At 36.8% G+C, this 14,910-nt stretch overlaps 1 protein-coding gene across 2 annotated transcripts in view; it reads left to right on the top strand.

The window, feature by feature from the left end:
* Positions 1–14,910, top strand: part of LOC149537884 (mannosyl-oligosaccharide 1,2-alpha-mannosidase MNS2-like) — a 50,472-nt gene that overhangs the window by 14,743 nt on the left and 20,819 nt on the right. For both annotated transcript variants that reach the window (XM_089799277.1, XM_089799276.1), the window contains 5 exons: positions 709–821; positions 1,006–1,071; positions 1,402–1,573; positions 10,427–10,516; positions 10,722–10,849. In XM_089799277.1, the coding sequence (XP_089655403.1) occupies positions 709–821; positions 1,006–1,071; positions 1,402–1,573; positions 10,427–10,516; positions 10,722–10,849 (569 nt within the window). The remainder of the gene's footprint in view (positions 1–708; positions 822–1,005; positions 1,072–1,401; positions 1,574–10,426; positions 10,517–10,721; positions 10,850–14,910) is intronic.

Genomic DNA, 14,910 nt, shown 5'->3' with positions numbered 1-14,910 from the left:
CAGATTCAAGCAGAATGTTGGTAACCGTCATGCTAAGATCATGGTATATTTTCCCCAGAATTTAACTCTCTTCTTATTGCAAGCCAGCTGATAAATGGGGACTGGCTTGATTCCGAAGCATCCACATACATACAAGGAGCATTTTTTCCTTCAATTTCATCTCCGCCATGGCAATTCACCTAATAATGCTGATATATCTGAATTTTGTTTGTAGGGAAGGTGGCAGAAAATGTTACGTTTTTTAGTTATAGCTGGCAATTAGATACACACTTTTCTCTAAAAGTTATCTATATAGTAAAATAATATAAGGTAACCATAAATAATTTCACTAGAGCTTATGTTTGTAATTTTTTTTCTGCGCCCATTTAAACATGATATTGTCTTGAGTTTGTTACTTCCATGTTTGTAGGACGTCTTTGCCAAGGATCCACGGTTTGTTTCGTGTTCTATATACTGAATTGTCCTATTAAAAGATGTGTTTAATGGCGGTTTATTCAATACCAAACAGCTTTAAAAAAAAGTAAAACAATCCATAAGGAAAGTCAATGAATTATTGCAATGCCTGTATGTTTCCATGTTTTAAGGGGCTAAGGAGATGGTAAGATTGACTTTGTTATTATAGTTTGGAAAGTCAAATTTGCTTATATCTGTATATTAATTGATAGGGTATTATGATTTATCTAACTTATCTTAATGTTGGCTTTCCAGCCACAATCAAAAAGTGGGGTGAATAACTTTGGAGGCCTTGGGGCATCCATTATAGACTCTCTTGATACATTGTACATAATGGGATTAGATGAGCAGTTTCAAAAAGCAAAAGAGTAAGTTTTTGATTTTGTATTGTTGTGTGACAGAGACCAAGCTTTTAGCATCCTCTATATGACATTCATGGGATTGGTTTTTGTTCTTTTTTTTTGATTTGATTGGTGGAAGTCTTTCTGAGGGGTTCACTGTTTTGATGTAAAGGCATCCTGAAAAATATGACGTTTATATTGCTTTATGCAGATGGGTGACCAACTCGCTAGACTTTAACAAAGATGTTGACGCAAGTGTTTTTGAAACTACAATAAGGTTCTACAATTCACCTGAAATGTTGTTCATTTTTTTTCTAGTGTCAGAATTTATATAACATTGAATATATTTTAGTCGGTTAAAACCCTTGCATAACAATTTGTTAGTTGATTTAGATAGTGATGACTCCATTGCAAAATGTTAGGTGATTTTGGAATTGTCTAGAGTAGATTTACAAGATATGGGTAATGTCAAGGCACAGTTCTTGATGTGAAATACTGACATTGCATATTTATGACGTGAAACATTAAGAGTCCGTGGTTCAATTATCTGGTTGTATCTTGTGTGTGTTCTACTTCTCACATTATATTTATTCTGTTTTTGGTGCAGAGTGGTTGGAGGACTGCTTAGTGCATATGATCTATCAGGAGACAACATCTTTCTTCAAAGAGCGAAGCAGATCGGAGATAGGTTGCTGCCAGCATGGGATACACCATCTGGAATACCATACAACACCATCAATTTAGAGCACGGGAATGCCCACAATCCTGGCTGGACAGGGGTAGTTATTCAGAAACACTTAAACTTTTCTTTTTTTAAATTTCAAACCCATCCTTGAAACATGCATACTGTAATTTTTTTTTATTTCTACTTATTTCTCTACTTTACTAGATACTTGAAAATTACATCGAAATGGCTGTCTTATAGCTGAATTTGAGGTGACGAGGACCTGACTTTAGGTGAATGTTGCTAGTTGTTACTGTACATTTCAATGGCTTTTCTTTTTTGTATGTATTATTTAATTTGTTCTTTGAGATTTTTAATTTTAATTCAATACAAGAGTCTTGGATCTGTGAACATTATTTGTGAATTTTTTGTCTCGAAGATAAACGAGATTTTCAAGATATTATTAGTATGCAGCTCTTTTATTTAGTATGAACATTTGTTTTCTCTACTTTTTTCAATTCTATTTTTTCGGCTGGGTTGATTTGTTTTTAATAGATATCACAGTGGGCTTTTTCTTCCGAGAAAACAAATTGAAATGGTGAGAGCCAGAAATACAAGTTACAAATCAATCAAACAAATCTATCGTGCAAGCTTCTTTATGAGAAAGCTTACAAGAAGTTTATTTTTAGTTAATAACCTATTTACTAACTCAAAAAACTTATTTCAGTAATTACTAACCTAATATATTAATATATGTACACTTCAACATTTTTCCCTTAATACATAAGGTAGGATCACTGGTAATTAAGCATCATTTGATGAATCAGGACATAATCACAACTTACACAATTATCCACAACTAAATAGGATATAGTAGGGAACAAATCCCAACTCGAGAGGACAAATCTTTTCTCTATGAAAACAATCCCTTCCATTGCACAATATGGCCTAACATTTGAGAGTAAAATCCCTCTTTGTCCGAAAAAATACCAAGCCGCCAACACCCCCCCACCCACGCACACACACCTTGATCGAAAGGGGTATGTAATATGGAGAGGATGTAGTGCTTCACAAGTATGCACCATTTGTAGGTGAGAAGTAACCTTGAGATAGAAACAAGCCTTATCTTCTTGGCCCTTCAGGTTTCTTTAAGATCATTTTGGATTTTATTTTTTAAATACACCATGTGAATCTGAAAAGGTCTGATTAGTGCAATGCATGAATGAAAAGGCTTTGGTCTACAAATATTTGGTGGCATGGTAAAACTAAGCATTGTTAAATTTAAAGATATTGAGTTCAACTAAAAATGGAGCTTTGTACAATATGACTTTTGTTTGAGTTTAAATGAAAAAATATAAAAACCCCCTTTTAATTCTTCTATTTTTTTGCACATCCAGTTCATTGTTTATGGACGCTTCTGTTGTTACAAAATATTCAGGGGAAAGATTTCATTTTTTGTTTCTTAAATGTGTTCAAAAGTTCTATCCAAACTGAAACATAACTTCAACCTCCTCAGGCATGGCAGCCAACATCTTCTTCCAATCATAACATATTCTAATACTATATTGAAATACTGTGAGTCAAAGTACAAGTTACATCATTAGAAACATTTGATACTTTTCATTTATTCAGGAATAGATGATATTTGCTTGTGTTGGCTTACAAGGCCATTTATGCCTCCCTAACTAGCTAATGTGAAAAGTTCTATATGACTAATTATAACATTTATTAAATATTTAACAATTTAACTAACTAATATAGATGTAATGATACCAACTATGCAATCAAATAGTTTGTACAAGTTTTGGTGTGGTAAATGGCCTCTAGGTGTAGTCACATCTCAAACATGTAATATTGATGTTAATTTTCGCGTTTGACTATCATGTTATACAGCTATGCTTCGGTAAGGGTACACATAAAATCTTACTAGCGTTGTGTTGATGTAACTTTGCTCTTCTACTACAAATTTGTGCTTGCTTGAAACTCAAGCATAGGAAGCCTATGTGTGCAGAACACAATTCATAGGATAAACTCTGGGGATTAAATGGCTGCATTTTTTAATGATCATCAATTGGCACTTAATATATTTTTATCTTCATGGCTTATTCAATTGGATTCTTCACATGTATCCTCATTTAAAAAAAAAAATTTAGCAGTACCTGTTCTCTAGCAGGTAAGCACTACAGTAGCATTTTTATGATTATTTATTTTTTTAGTTTTTCTGAGATTTAATCTCCAGATAGTCTTGTCCATAATAGTCTCATTTGTGGATGTGTCTGATGACCTATCATTGACTTGGTGTGTGAGTGTGTATCCTAGCTATATCAAACCTAGGAAGATAAAAGGATTGGCAATCCTTTTAATCTTAACTGGCAACTCAGGTTTCCTATGGTTGACAATTATGCAAATCAATATAGATGAACCACAATCTCTCATAAAGTGGAGAAATAGAGAAAACTTCAAGGGAAAAACCCTCCTCCAAAAAGAGAGATTAAAACACAATGCATGGATGGATGGAGCACTCAAGACCTCGCAAGAACTACATACATCATGCATATACAAAGAATTATCCCCCATAGGAAGGATGATAAGAGACCTGATATCCCCCCCGCACCAGAATGAAGAAGCTCAAACGTTGATGAAGTGTACCTGCAAACAAAAGAGAATCCTATGCCTACAAGAAACATGTCTCCCCTTAGGAAGAAATAGATACATCAAATGATGAAGGAGCCAATCCATGTGCAAATGGAAAAATGAGGAAGGTCTCCATGTATGCATCTTTGAAGACTGAATAGGTGTCTTCAAGCTCAAAGGTTTCATCAAACCATTCAGCTGACCTATGAGATGTGACAAATCGAGTGAAGTTGAAGAGTTGGGAAATCCAATGTCCAAACAAAGTGAAGAAGTATCTTCAAATATGATGCTATCGTCAAAGAGTAGAGAAACCCCCTCAAATATGTCTCCCAAATCTGCAATATGGAACTCGACAAACAATGTTGAGAGGCAATCCAAGTAGTCATCCCACACTACAAGATCTGAAGCACTATGATTATCCTACTGAATAGTAGAACCCATATTCGAAGAAGTTGGAGGTGGAGGAGTAGGAATATCAACACTTGTCTCAAGAAGTCAATGATGGAAGTGTCCAAAGTTCTCCCCACTTACAAAATTCACTCTTGGTACATGGGTGGGTACATCATGAATATCATCATTATCATCAAGAAAATATGAAAAGGAATACAAGTGTGATGCATGATCACCAACTCCCATAACTATGACTAGTCTCCATGTCCCTAATGTAGACATAATTAGGAGTGAACTCAACAATTTTACCTTGTGCCTCATGAGTAATTTGGTAAATGGAAAGGAGATTACTGATTAAGGATGGTACATAAAGAACATCATTCAATGTCCTCTCGATTTCCCACAAACCTTCATATATGTGTTGTTACCCATTAATATATCTAGAGAAGTACAAGGCTCAATAAAAGAAAACATATCCATAGAAGATGCCATATGACGTGATGCACCTAAATCAAGAAGCCGTTTACCTTGCTCAAGTTGTATGGAAGCAATGAGTGCTTGTCCTTTACCTTTGGATGATGATGTAGATGTAGATGTAGAAGTTGCCTTGTGTGTAGGAGTAGACACTGATGAGGGCAACTTGATATTGTTCTTTTGAAGAGTGTTAGTGAGCTCATCAATCTTCTTGTGGAAACATTTATGCTCGTCATGTCCTAGCGTTTTACAATACGCATTTTTCTTTCAGTTTCTTCTAGATGATTCTTCTCTTGAAGAGGACTTGATTTAGACTATGTTGTGAAGGAGAGTCATCACTGTTGTCATATTGCTTAGGATCCCGTGTGTTGCTTCGTAACATTGCCTTTGGAAGCCTTTGGAGAGGAGTCATTTGCAAACAAGGCTTGATGCTTTGAAGGCTTCAACTGACCCATGTGTGCCAACTTTGCTTGTTCCCTTGTGAGTTGAGCTACGAATTCATCAAGAGAAAGCATTTTGTATGCACTACCAAGAGCATCCATTGTAGCATAGAATGTGAAGACAAAAATTGAATATTCAGGACCTAGCTTGGAAAGAATGGATAATATCAATTGATGATCATATTTAGTAATAGCACAATTAGAAAGCTCCAATCTAATAGAATTGAATTTTGAGAAAAACTCTTGAACATTGTCAAAAGTGCATGAATTTAGACCTATGAGTTCATTCTCCAATCTAAATTTTCTCATTCTATGAGTTTTGACCAAAGATTCTATCCAATATTGTCCAAGCATTATGAGGATGTGTGCAAGATGCAATGTGATATAGCGAATCATGAGAGATAGTTGATCTAAGAGAGGCAAGTGCTTTATCCTTTTGATCAAACCATTTCCTCTATTTTGCAACACTTGTAGTTGGTTCTAGATCCTATCCAAGAATCATTCTAAGCAATCCAATACTCAAAAGTTGATTAGAAACCAATTGTTTCCATTCATGATAGTTATATGGAGCAGAGAACCAAAAATTGCGGTGATTCATGTGATTGAACGATTCAATTTAGCCTGGATGATTTTTCCTGAGCTGGTGAATTGGATCACCGATTTTTGCCCATGAATCGCCATGAATCGCATGAATCGGCATGAATCACCATGAATTGGCTTGAAAAATTGGGCAAAACAATTAGGCAACTTAAAAACATAAAAAATACAACTTTTTGATGATTTGTTTAACATTTTTCTCTTGTTTAACCCTTAAAGGCAATCAATTTGTTGAGTATGACAAAAGGCGAGGAAAAGTGAGAAATAGACTTGAACTAGAGCTAGAGCATATAGACTTGTTTTTTTCATTTTGTTTACAGATATACATATGTTTCATGGATCTTCAGCTTACATACATTGAGTGTTTGATGTCATTTGGTTTAATGGATCTTTATCTTACATACATTTATGATTTGACAACATTTTTAATTCTATATATCTATGTTCTATGTTTTCTATTTAACTCAGCTACAAATTACAATTTACATTTTACGTATGTGATGGATTTATCATTTATGTTCTTTGTTTATGTATTATAGCTTTTATTTGTTGATGTTGTAATGTTTAAGTTATATTCAATAAAGGGTGCATGAAATTATATTTATATTGTTAAAATCTCTAAATTTTTAAGGGTTTTTTCACTTTGCTAATTCATAGGCAAGGCCTTGCCGATTCATGATTCGAGTCGGCCTTGCCGATTCTAAGCCAATTCTAAGTTTTGGTTCTTTGATATGGAGTGAGCATTGGAACCTTTGAACAATCCTTTAGGAAACCAAATTATGACTGAAAACAAATGATAACTCCTTCAAATTATTGATGCAAATCAGAAATTTGAAATCCAATGATGATAACTCCTCTTGCCCCACGTCCCGGAGTTGGGGACACACTGGGGACTTCGTTCCCCCCGTCCCCAGCGTTGTCACCAGATTCCATCATCTCTGTCGAGGATGGGGGGAGATCCCGGTGTTGATTATTTGCTGATTCAACTATTTATGTTCAATGTTCGATGTTTAATTCAATGCAATGTTCAAGTATTTACTCTTTTACATCTTTATATCTTATATTATAATACATGTTTTCATTACTAGCATTTTAACTACCATATGTATAGTATATATAACCCCTCCCGTCCCCCGCCACCGTCTCCCCACCATCCCCAAATTAAGGCCCCTTTGCCCCCCGTCCCAGATACTTGTCCCCGCCGTTCCCCCTTCCCCTAGGGCAGTGTAACTATGGATTAACCAAGTTCAAATGTAGCCCAAAAATGACTTATATCTGAAAGTGATATGTCCACTTCAAATCACTGAAAATTGATTATAGATCTGAAAATTAGATAAAAATTCATGCACTTTCAAAAAAATTGCACCTGAAAATGTTACCATATGTGCCCAAGCAAAGCTCTTGAAGTTGTCAATTGCAGGATTGGACAGCAACAGTTTTGAAAATCTGCAAATTGTGTTCAAATTGGGCACCAAAATTCAAAACTAATACCACCACTAGAAACTTCAGGACATCCTGCCCCAAACAAAAAAATATTATTTGAAAAAAGGAGCAGATATGAGCATTTTATGGGGTTTTGAAGTTAGCCAACAAGCCAGTTTGATGATGTTAAAAGATCTTCTGATTGAAATTGATGACAGTACGGCTATCGCAGTACAAAGGCCAATGAGCCCAGGATGGCGACTAGACAGGTGTCAATCATAGTTCATTCAAACTGTACTGACAGAGTGTTGTTGACTGTGCAACTGGATGTTTGATGTGGCACGAACACACACCCACATAAGGCTTGGAAAAAGCCACGGGGATGAGTGTTTATGCATAGCAGCTGATGTGGCAGGCCTCCAAATGCAAACTCAAATCACTCGATTTACCTCAGAGCTGTGAGTCCCCATTGATGTGCAACGAATGGATGCTACATGCCAAAGCCATGGTTTAGGTTACAGAGAGGGATGATCACCAAAGAGATTAGCGTCGTGTGCAGCGGGAGTGTGCTATTTCCTGGGTCATGGAAAGAGATAAGCCCCTGTAGATTGGAACTGTGAGGGATTTGGATCTCACAGCATGGCGACGTTTTGTGAATCCGACCAGAGAGGAGAAGAGAGCTTGCATGCCTTCGATGAGCAGCTATCACAAAGACCTGTAGATCGGGACTGAGGATGCCTAAACTGTGATTGACAGTGAGCCAAGGAAGATGTGGTTGTCGCTATGATTAACCTGATTGGACTCTCCCATAGATCTGCTAAAAGGGCAGTGTGCTGTAATGTGGATGGCACTCTATGTCATAGGAGGGTCTGCATGGAGCTGGAGGGGACCTGTCAGTGCTTTTGGACCTGAGATGAATTTAGTGGGTACCCACACTAATTCTTCATTTTTTGATTTTAAATTTATACTTTTCTACCCTAAAATGTGCAAGTCCCGAGTACCTGCCTATAAAGGATGACTTATGTGTGCAATATGACCAAGTTTTGAGGGACAAGTCTTAATCTGTTATTTGGTCAACAGTTCAGCAAGTAATATATTTACTCAGTCACCACAAACAGCAGTAGGTTTCTCCTTCAAACTGTCACTCTCTCACTAAGTAAGTGATCTTGCACATGCAAGTTATCCTAAGTCATCTTGCACATGTAAGCCATCCTAAGTCATCGAGCACATTTAAGTCAACTAGTGAGCAGAGATTGCCAGTGCCAGTGGCACCATTTGTGGCTCTTCTAATGTACCACTACCTGTATCCTCTAATATGGATGGTGAGGATATTTGTGAAGAGCCATATGACTTTTGATCAATGATGCCTGATTGCTGACACTTGACATTTTTATTTTTTAGCTTCAATATATTTCACAGAGTTTGACGAATAATTAGTGTAATACTGGGATGTGCACCTGACCCCATACCTCCCCGAACCGGGTGCAGGGACACCCCCAGGACAGGTACTTGGTGCACCCAAGCACCTCCACTGCTGCCCAAGCGTTGCCGCACCACGGCTGCACCCGTCGCTGCACTGCTACAACACTCGCTGCTGCACCTGTTGCCACACTGTTTCTGGGTGCTTCATCCACTTTGTTAAGTGGAACAAACTTACCTCTAATTGGGTGCCCATGTGCTTGGGTGCCACATCCACTCTGTTAAGAGGAACACACTTTCCTTTAAGAGAGTGGAGAAGCTGCTTGTCCACAGTGTCTTGCATATTGTAGATCGCAAGACACACACGTATAAAGAGAGCCTAGCAGCATGCTGGGATGTAGAGCCAGAGGATCTGTCTCATATTGATGAGGCTGAGATTGCATCAGAAAGAGATGTAGGGTTGATTGATGTTTTTTTTGCAGAACTTGAGCTTGAGGAGTCCAGTAGTTCCAGTGATGAGTAGTTTGTCTTGGGGGATGATTAGAGGCTTCCCATCACTACATTTTGTCATTTTGACATGATTTTGTACTCATTTTGATATCGATCATGATTCAAGTCATGCATGATGCTACTCATTGTAATCATCTTTATCATTATGATATAAATAATATTAGATGGAACTAATATAAATCCTACTTGCTGATAATTTGGATTTCTGTTTGAATCTGATATATGAATGTTACTATTGGGTATGTAGTATGTAGTATGTTACTATGTTGAATGTTCAATGGTTCTGGTTCCTGTTGCAATTTCGCTATGTACAAGTATTTCAATTTGACCCCCCATGTACCCTCCAGTTCCCCCCTCCCCCCGCCGCTGTTGTTCCCCAAACGTCGCCAAATTGAGGCCCTTTTTTCCTCATCACGGAAAATTGTCCCAACGCCCCCCTGTGCCGGTGTTACACTGAAATATGCTGTGTGATGTATTTTGAACTTAATTAGTGCTTCAAATATGTATATATATCTGATTTTTCAATGTTTTAATTTTTGCATAAACACACCCAAAACAAACCCAACCCCAAAATTTTGTTTGACTGAACCCTTGAATTCGAACCTGAACTAGCTCCAAGACCTGTAACTTAGTTTAAAGATTAAAGATAATTTTGGATATTGATCTGGCAGTGTTCTTAATTTATATGAATTTAATTTTCTGGTGTGTAATAATGATTTTTGAGTTTCTAGAGTTTAGCTGGATTCGTTATTGTGGCTCATAGGATTGCTACATGTATTTTAAGCTGCATTTAACCTTGGGGCATTGGTGTTCTGTAGCATAGACGTACAGGATAGGAGGAACCTTTTTTGGTTATCACATGTATGTACAATCTAGAAACAGAGGAACAAGAATCCATGTTATGTCATTTTGTTGTCTATTATGTCTGTACTGAATTATTGCATAAACGGAATCTTCATATGTTGAATAAGTCAAATGATGTTATTATAAATCTTTTTTGTAGAAAGATTGCATTTCAGAATGTTATTTGTATGTCTAGGTCAGTCCAAAATAGGTCCTGATATGATATTTTGTTGTTTCAGGGGGCAAGTATACTGGCTGATTCTGGTACGGAGCAAGTGGAATTCATTGCCCTTTCCCAAAGAACTGGGGATCCTAAGTACCAAGAAAAGGTTCTATTCTTTTGTCTAATGTTTCCTTCAAATGCATTTTATTTACATGTTATAGTTCTACGTTAATATCATGTAATATAATAAGGCTGTCTCATTTTCTGAGAAAGTAAATTGATGTTCAGTAGGTGTCCATTCTTGATGGGATGGATACAAATTAGTTCTACTGGTAAGAAAGGATGACTCAAATTAATATATGGTGATGCAGGTTGAAAATGTAATCAAGAAACTGCATGCAGTTTTCCCAGATGATGGTTTACTTCCTATATATATTAATCCAAATTCTGGCAATGCCGAAACATACTCAAAAATTACTTTTGGTGCTATGGGGGACAGGTATGTACTTCATTGTTTGGGTGCATTTATAGCACTTAATGATTTAGTTGAGAAGAATTTGATGTTTCAAGACAAATATTATTGTTTTTCATTTTTTAAGGTTTTGATTCCAGCACTTGGCAGTTGATTTTGTATGCTTGTCTGAACCAAATCTTTTGTTATGGATGCTTTTTTTGCATCCAAGAAACACCTGGCTCTTAGGGGTTGAGAAAGGAAAGGACAAAATTGTTCATGGGTTTCTTATGCAGCATAATATCCTGAATTACTAGTTTCTGTATTTATTTTGCTTTCTTCTCTTGTACTTTATGTGAATATATTGGCATAAATTGTTAATGTTCATTTGCATTGAGCTCAATCTGAAGAGCCAGAGAAAGACATACAATAAACACTGAAACTATTAATTGAATGTTCATAATCGTGAATGACAGTCTAGGAAAAGAGGCTAGAAAGAACCTGAGCCTCAAAGAAAATTGAGAGGATTGGGTAAGCAATTAAATTGATTAATTAACCTAGAGAGGGATAAAGTATGGCACACAACATTCATCTGTAGAGATTTCTTTCTAAGCCAGTTATTTGCATTTTCTCATCAATTGTGTAGTGGAAAATTCTTTTGGTGTGCACAGATTAGTTGTAGGACGATTTTAAGGATTTCTAAGGTATTTTTTCAAGAAGCAGTGTGCCAGAAGGTGAACCCTTTAGATTTAAAGGGATATCAGAGCTCAATTAAATTGGTGCACAGTGATAAACTATCTTATAGCCAAGTCAAAGTGTTGGGGATTTCTTACAGCCAAGATAAGCCACTTTTGGTAAGACACAAGACGAATGCCATTATTTATTTGCTCCTGGGTCTGAAAGGATTCCTTTGGCTTAGGTATAGGGCTGAACCTAATTCTTCTTGCTTTGCTTGCCACTTAAAATGTAGGTCATTGAATAATATTAAGTACCAAAGATATTTGATTATCTGTTTTCGGCTCAATGAGCAGATCATTATTGGGTAAAGATTGAGCACTGAGCCTATTACTTTGTATTTTGTTTTTAAATTTATATGAAGTCACTGGGTAAGTTAAAGAGCGCCATTGTTATTAGTATTTCAATTTGTACTACTTTTAGAACCAAAGAGCTTAAGTAGGGACTGGTCTTAATATTTCCAAGCATTTCAATAATGCTAATGGCTGTATAGTAGCAAGCATAAGCACAAGCACCTCCATTAGAAGGCAAAAACATATTTTTCTTTTAAAGAAAACAATGGGATGTGAATATGATGAATTAAATTAGAGGCTGTTCAGCATATAAAAGCACTCAATCAAACTGTTAACATATAACTAATTAAAATCTAGTCTAGGCAAAACAATACTGAGTCCCGTAATGCCTCGATAGAATGCGCAGAAGAAGATACACAACAATTGGGACTAGATACCAGCATATTTTGCAATTCCTTTGCAATTCGAGGATGTGGGGTTGGCAATGGCTTTGTTCTCTCCAACAGATCTTATGGAACCCAGTGCTCCAGGACATCAATTGGTAAATATGAAGACCAAGATTGAGAAAGCCTCAAGCAAACCCACCTCTATCTTTTTATTGGAATGCAGTTTGTAAGAATGTAGACTCCAAGTGAGAATGATAACTAGAATATTCTACTCCAACTTTTGCTTTGTCCACAAATAGTATAAAAGACAAGAGAAGGCTGTGATTTGCCATTCGTAAATTTCAAGAGCAGAGGCTGCTATGCTGTTTTTTTTCAATGGGAGAAGAATATCTCTATTTATAGTTATACATAGAACTGCACAAGGAATTCAGCAAGAACACTAAAGGATGATATTCTTCTTTGCCGAGGTGGGAAAATGACATGGCGGATAGGAGGCTAAAAATAGATTGAATGCAACATCAGGAGAGTTAAAAATGGCATTTCCTTCCAATTGGAACCCTAAAATTCTTTTTTAACATAGTGACATGTGGCAACCCTAGAGGGTCTGGGGCTAGTCGTATAATCAGAAATTGGAATAACAAGTTTGTATCTGCTGCCTTTAACAAATTGCTTTTAGTTACAAATAATGAACTGGAAGTACATGCCTTTGTACTTTATCTCCAATTCTGTGCATACAAAGAGATTATAGGAAACAAATAGAAAGCAACACAATGACAATTTTCAATGCTGTCAAAAACAGAAAAATAGTGAGTTGGAAGCTCAATCAGGTTATAGTTTTGATTTGGCCATGGTTTGTTAGAATGGGCTGGAAATAAAACAGTGAATGTATTTAGCTAACTGCCTTATCAATCACTCTCAAGAGCTAATAATTGGTGGTTTGCTTGAAGCATGGGATTGGTGATTCACTCTAAGCATGAGAAGGCTAACATTGCTGAAGGAAAAATGCGAAAATGTCTCACCTGAGCATCCATACCATATTAATGAACATAGAGAAACGAATTGCTTCTATGGGTTGTGTTGGGACCAAAAATTGCATGGTCAATTTTGAGTACCATTGAGAAATTGAGCCCCATGAATGCTTTTGATGAGATTGTACCCGGCTGTACTTTTGAGCCCCATGAGGTGTTTAATGTTTCTAACACCTTCCTTTCAACCTGTCCACACGTTCCATGAAGTTAAATTGTCATTCCGAGTCTTCTCGTGAATTCTTATTTTGAGCTAGTGTCAAATCTGAATTTTCACTTGTGTCAAACAGTGACAGGAGGCTATGTTTGCATCTGCATATCTTTAACCCAGAAATGTTTTGTGATTTGCTGCCTTGGGAGTATCTAGCGTCCATACCTGAGACCTTATGTTTCAGATTTCAAGTCATTTTGAATCCATTTGACTAGGTTTTGAATCCCTCAAAGTTGGTCATTTACTGTTTTGTGCATTTGCGTAGTTGCACATAATTCTGGGAGGCCCTGTTTGACGTGCTATAATTTTGACCCAGTTGACCCATATGTTGAAATTCCTGTTGCGTTGCATTGTAGATGTCAGAGACTTGTTATGTTTCAAGTTTCAGCTCATGACGAATCCGTTTGATTAGTTTTCAAACGCGATTCCAAATGCAATTTCAAAAGTTTTACTGATGTCAGCATTAGCAAATTGTTTGGTACCCCTGTTTGGGATGTTATATCTTGAAATTTGTGATAGGTGAGGTCAAATGGATTGTACCACTATGTTGTCCCCTGAAAATACTTTAAGTGTGTCAGTTTGCAAGTCTTGATGAATCCATTTGCACATTTTTCTAGGTCAATTCCATTTGCAAAAAATCACTTTTCTGACATTGTTTCCAGTCTGCAGAATCCAAGTAGCCTACTTTGATCGCTCGCCATTTGCGTCTTGTTATTTGTCATGAGCTCAAATCGCAGATCTATACTCACCTCGTGACAGTGAACTAGCGTCCCAATTTTCGTCTTCCCATGTATCCATTTGCCCAGTTTTCGAAGCCAAATCTGAACCCAATTTAATGTTTTTTGACATGTTCTCTTGCAGGCAGTTCTGAGAGGTCAACTTTGATAGCGAATATCTTTTGACCCCGAATTCGTCATGAGACGAGATTCGACAGGGTGAAAGTATGTGGAACAAGGTTTCAGTGTGCTAGATTTCAGAGCCCGGTTAGGTGTTTGGGTCAGTTTTTAAGGCCAGTTAACGGACCTCTTGACATGAAATTCACAATTTGCAAAATAATGGTAAAATCAATTTTGAATGATTATTCAGAAGGTCGAATGTGTTTTGAATCAGTACGAGGTGGCCAGTGGATCAATTTGATGGTTCAGTTGTTCAGAAATGAAATTTTTTTAGTCGGACCCAATTTGTGGCCCGACTGATTCCATCAACATTGACTATAAAGGCTATCAGTTGATTAATGGATATTGTTTATAGTGGGAGCATCATGAAATTTTGAATCAACTTTTAACACACAGTTTCATGCTTGAAGACTTTTTGAAGGACATACTGCTAGTGTATTGTGAGCTTCATTCCTAACTTGTGGGACATAGTTTATTTCTTCTGGTGCTGATGGCTTGTTGAAGTTATGGATAGTTAAGTCAAATGAATGTATTGTAACTTTTGACCAGCATGAGGACAAGAT

Source organism: Cupressus sempervirens, chromosome 9 (assembly GCF_028749045.1).
Source record: "Cupressus sempervirens isolate cs-2001-9-10 chromosome 9, ASM2874904v1, whole genome shotgun sequence".
NCBI classification, from domain to species: domain Eukaryota; kingdom Viridiplantae; phylum Streptophyta; class Pinopsida; order Cupressales; family Cupressaceae; genus Cupressus; species Cupressus sempervirens.
Note: the sequence above shows the minus strand (reverse complement) of the source record. Positions and strands in the feature narration are given on the sequence as shown.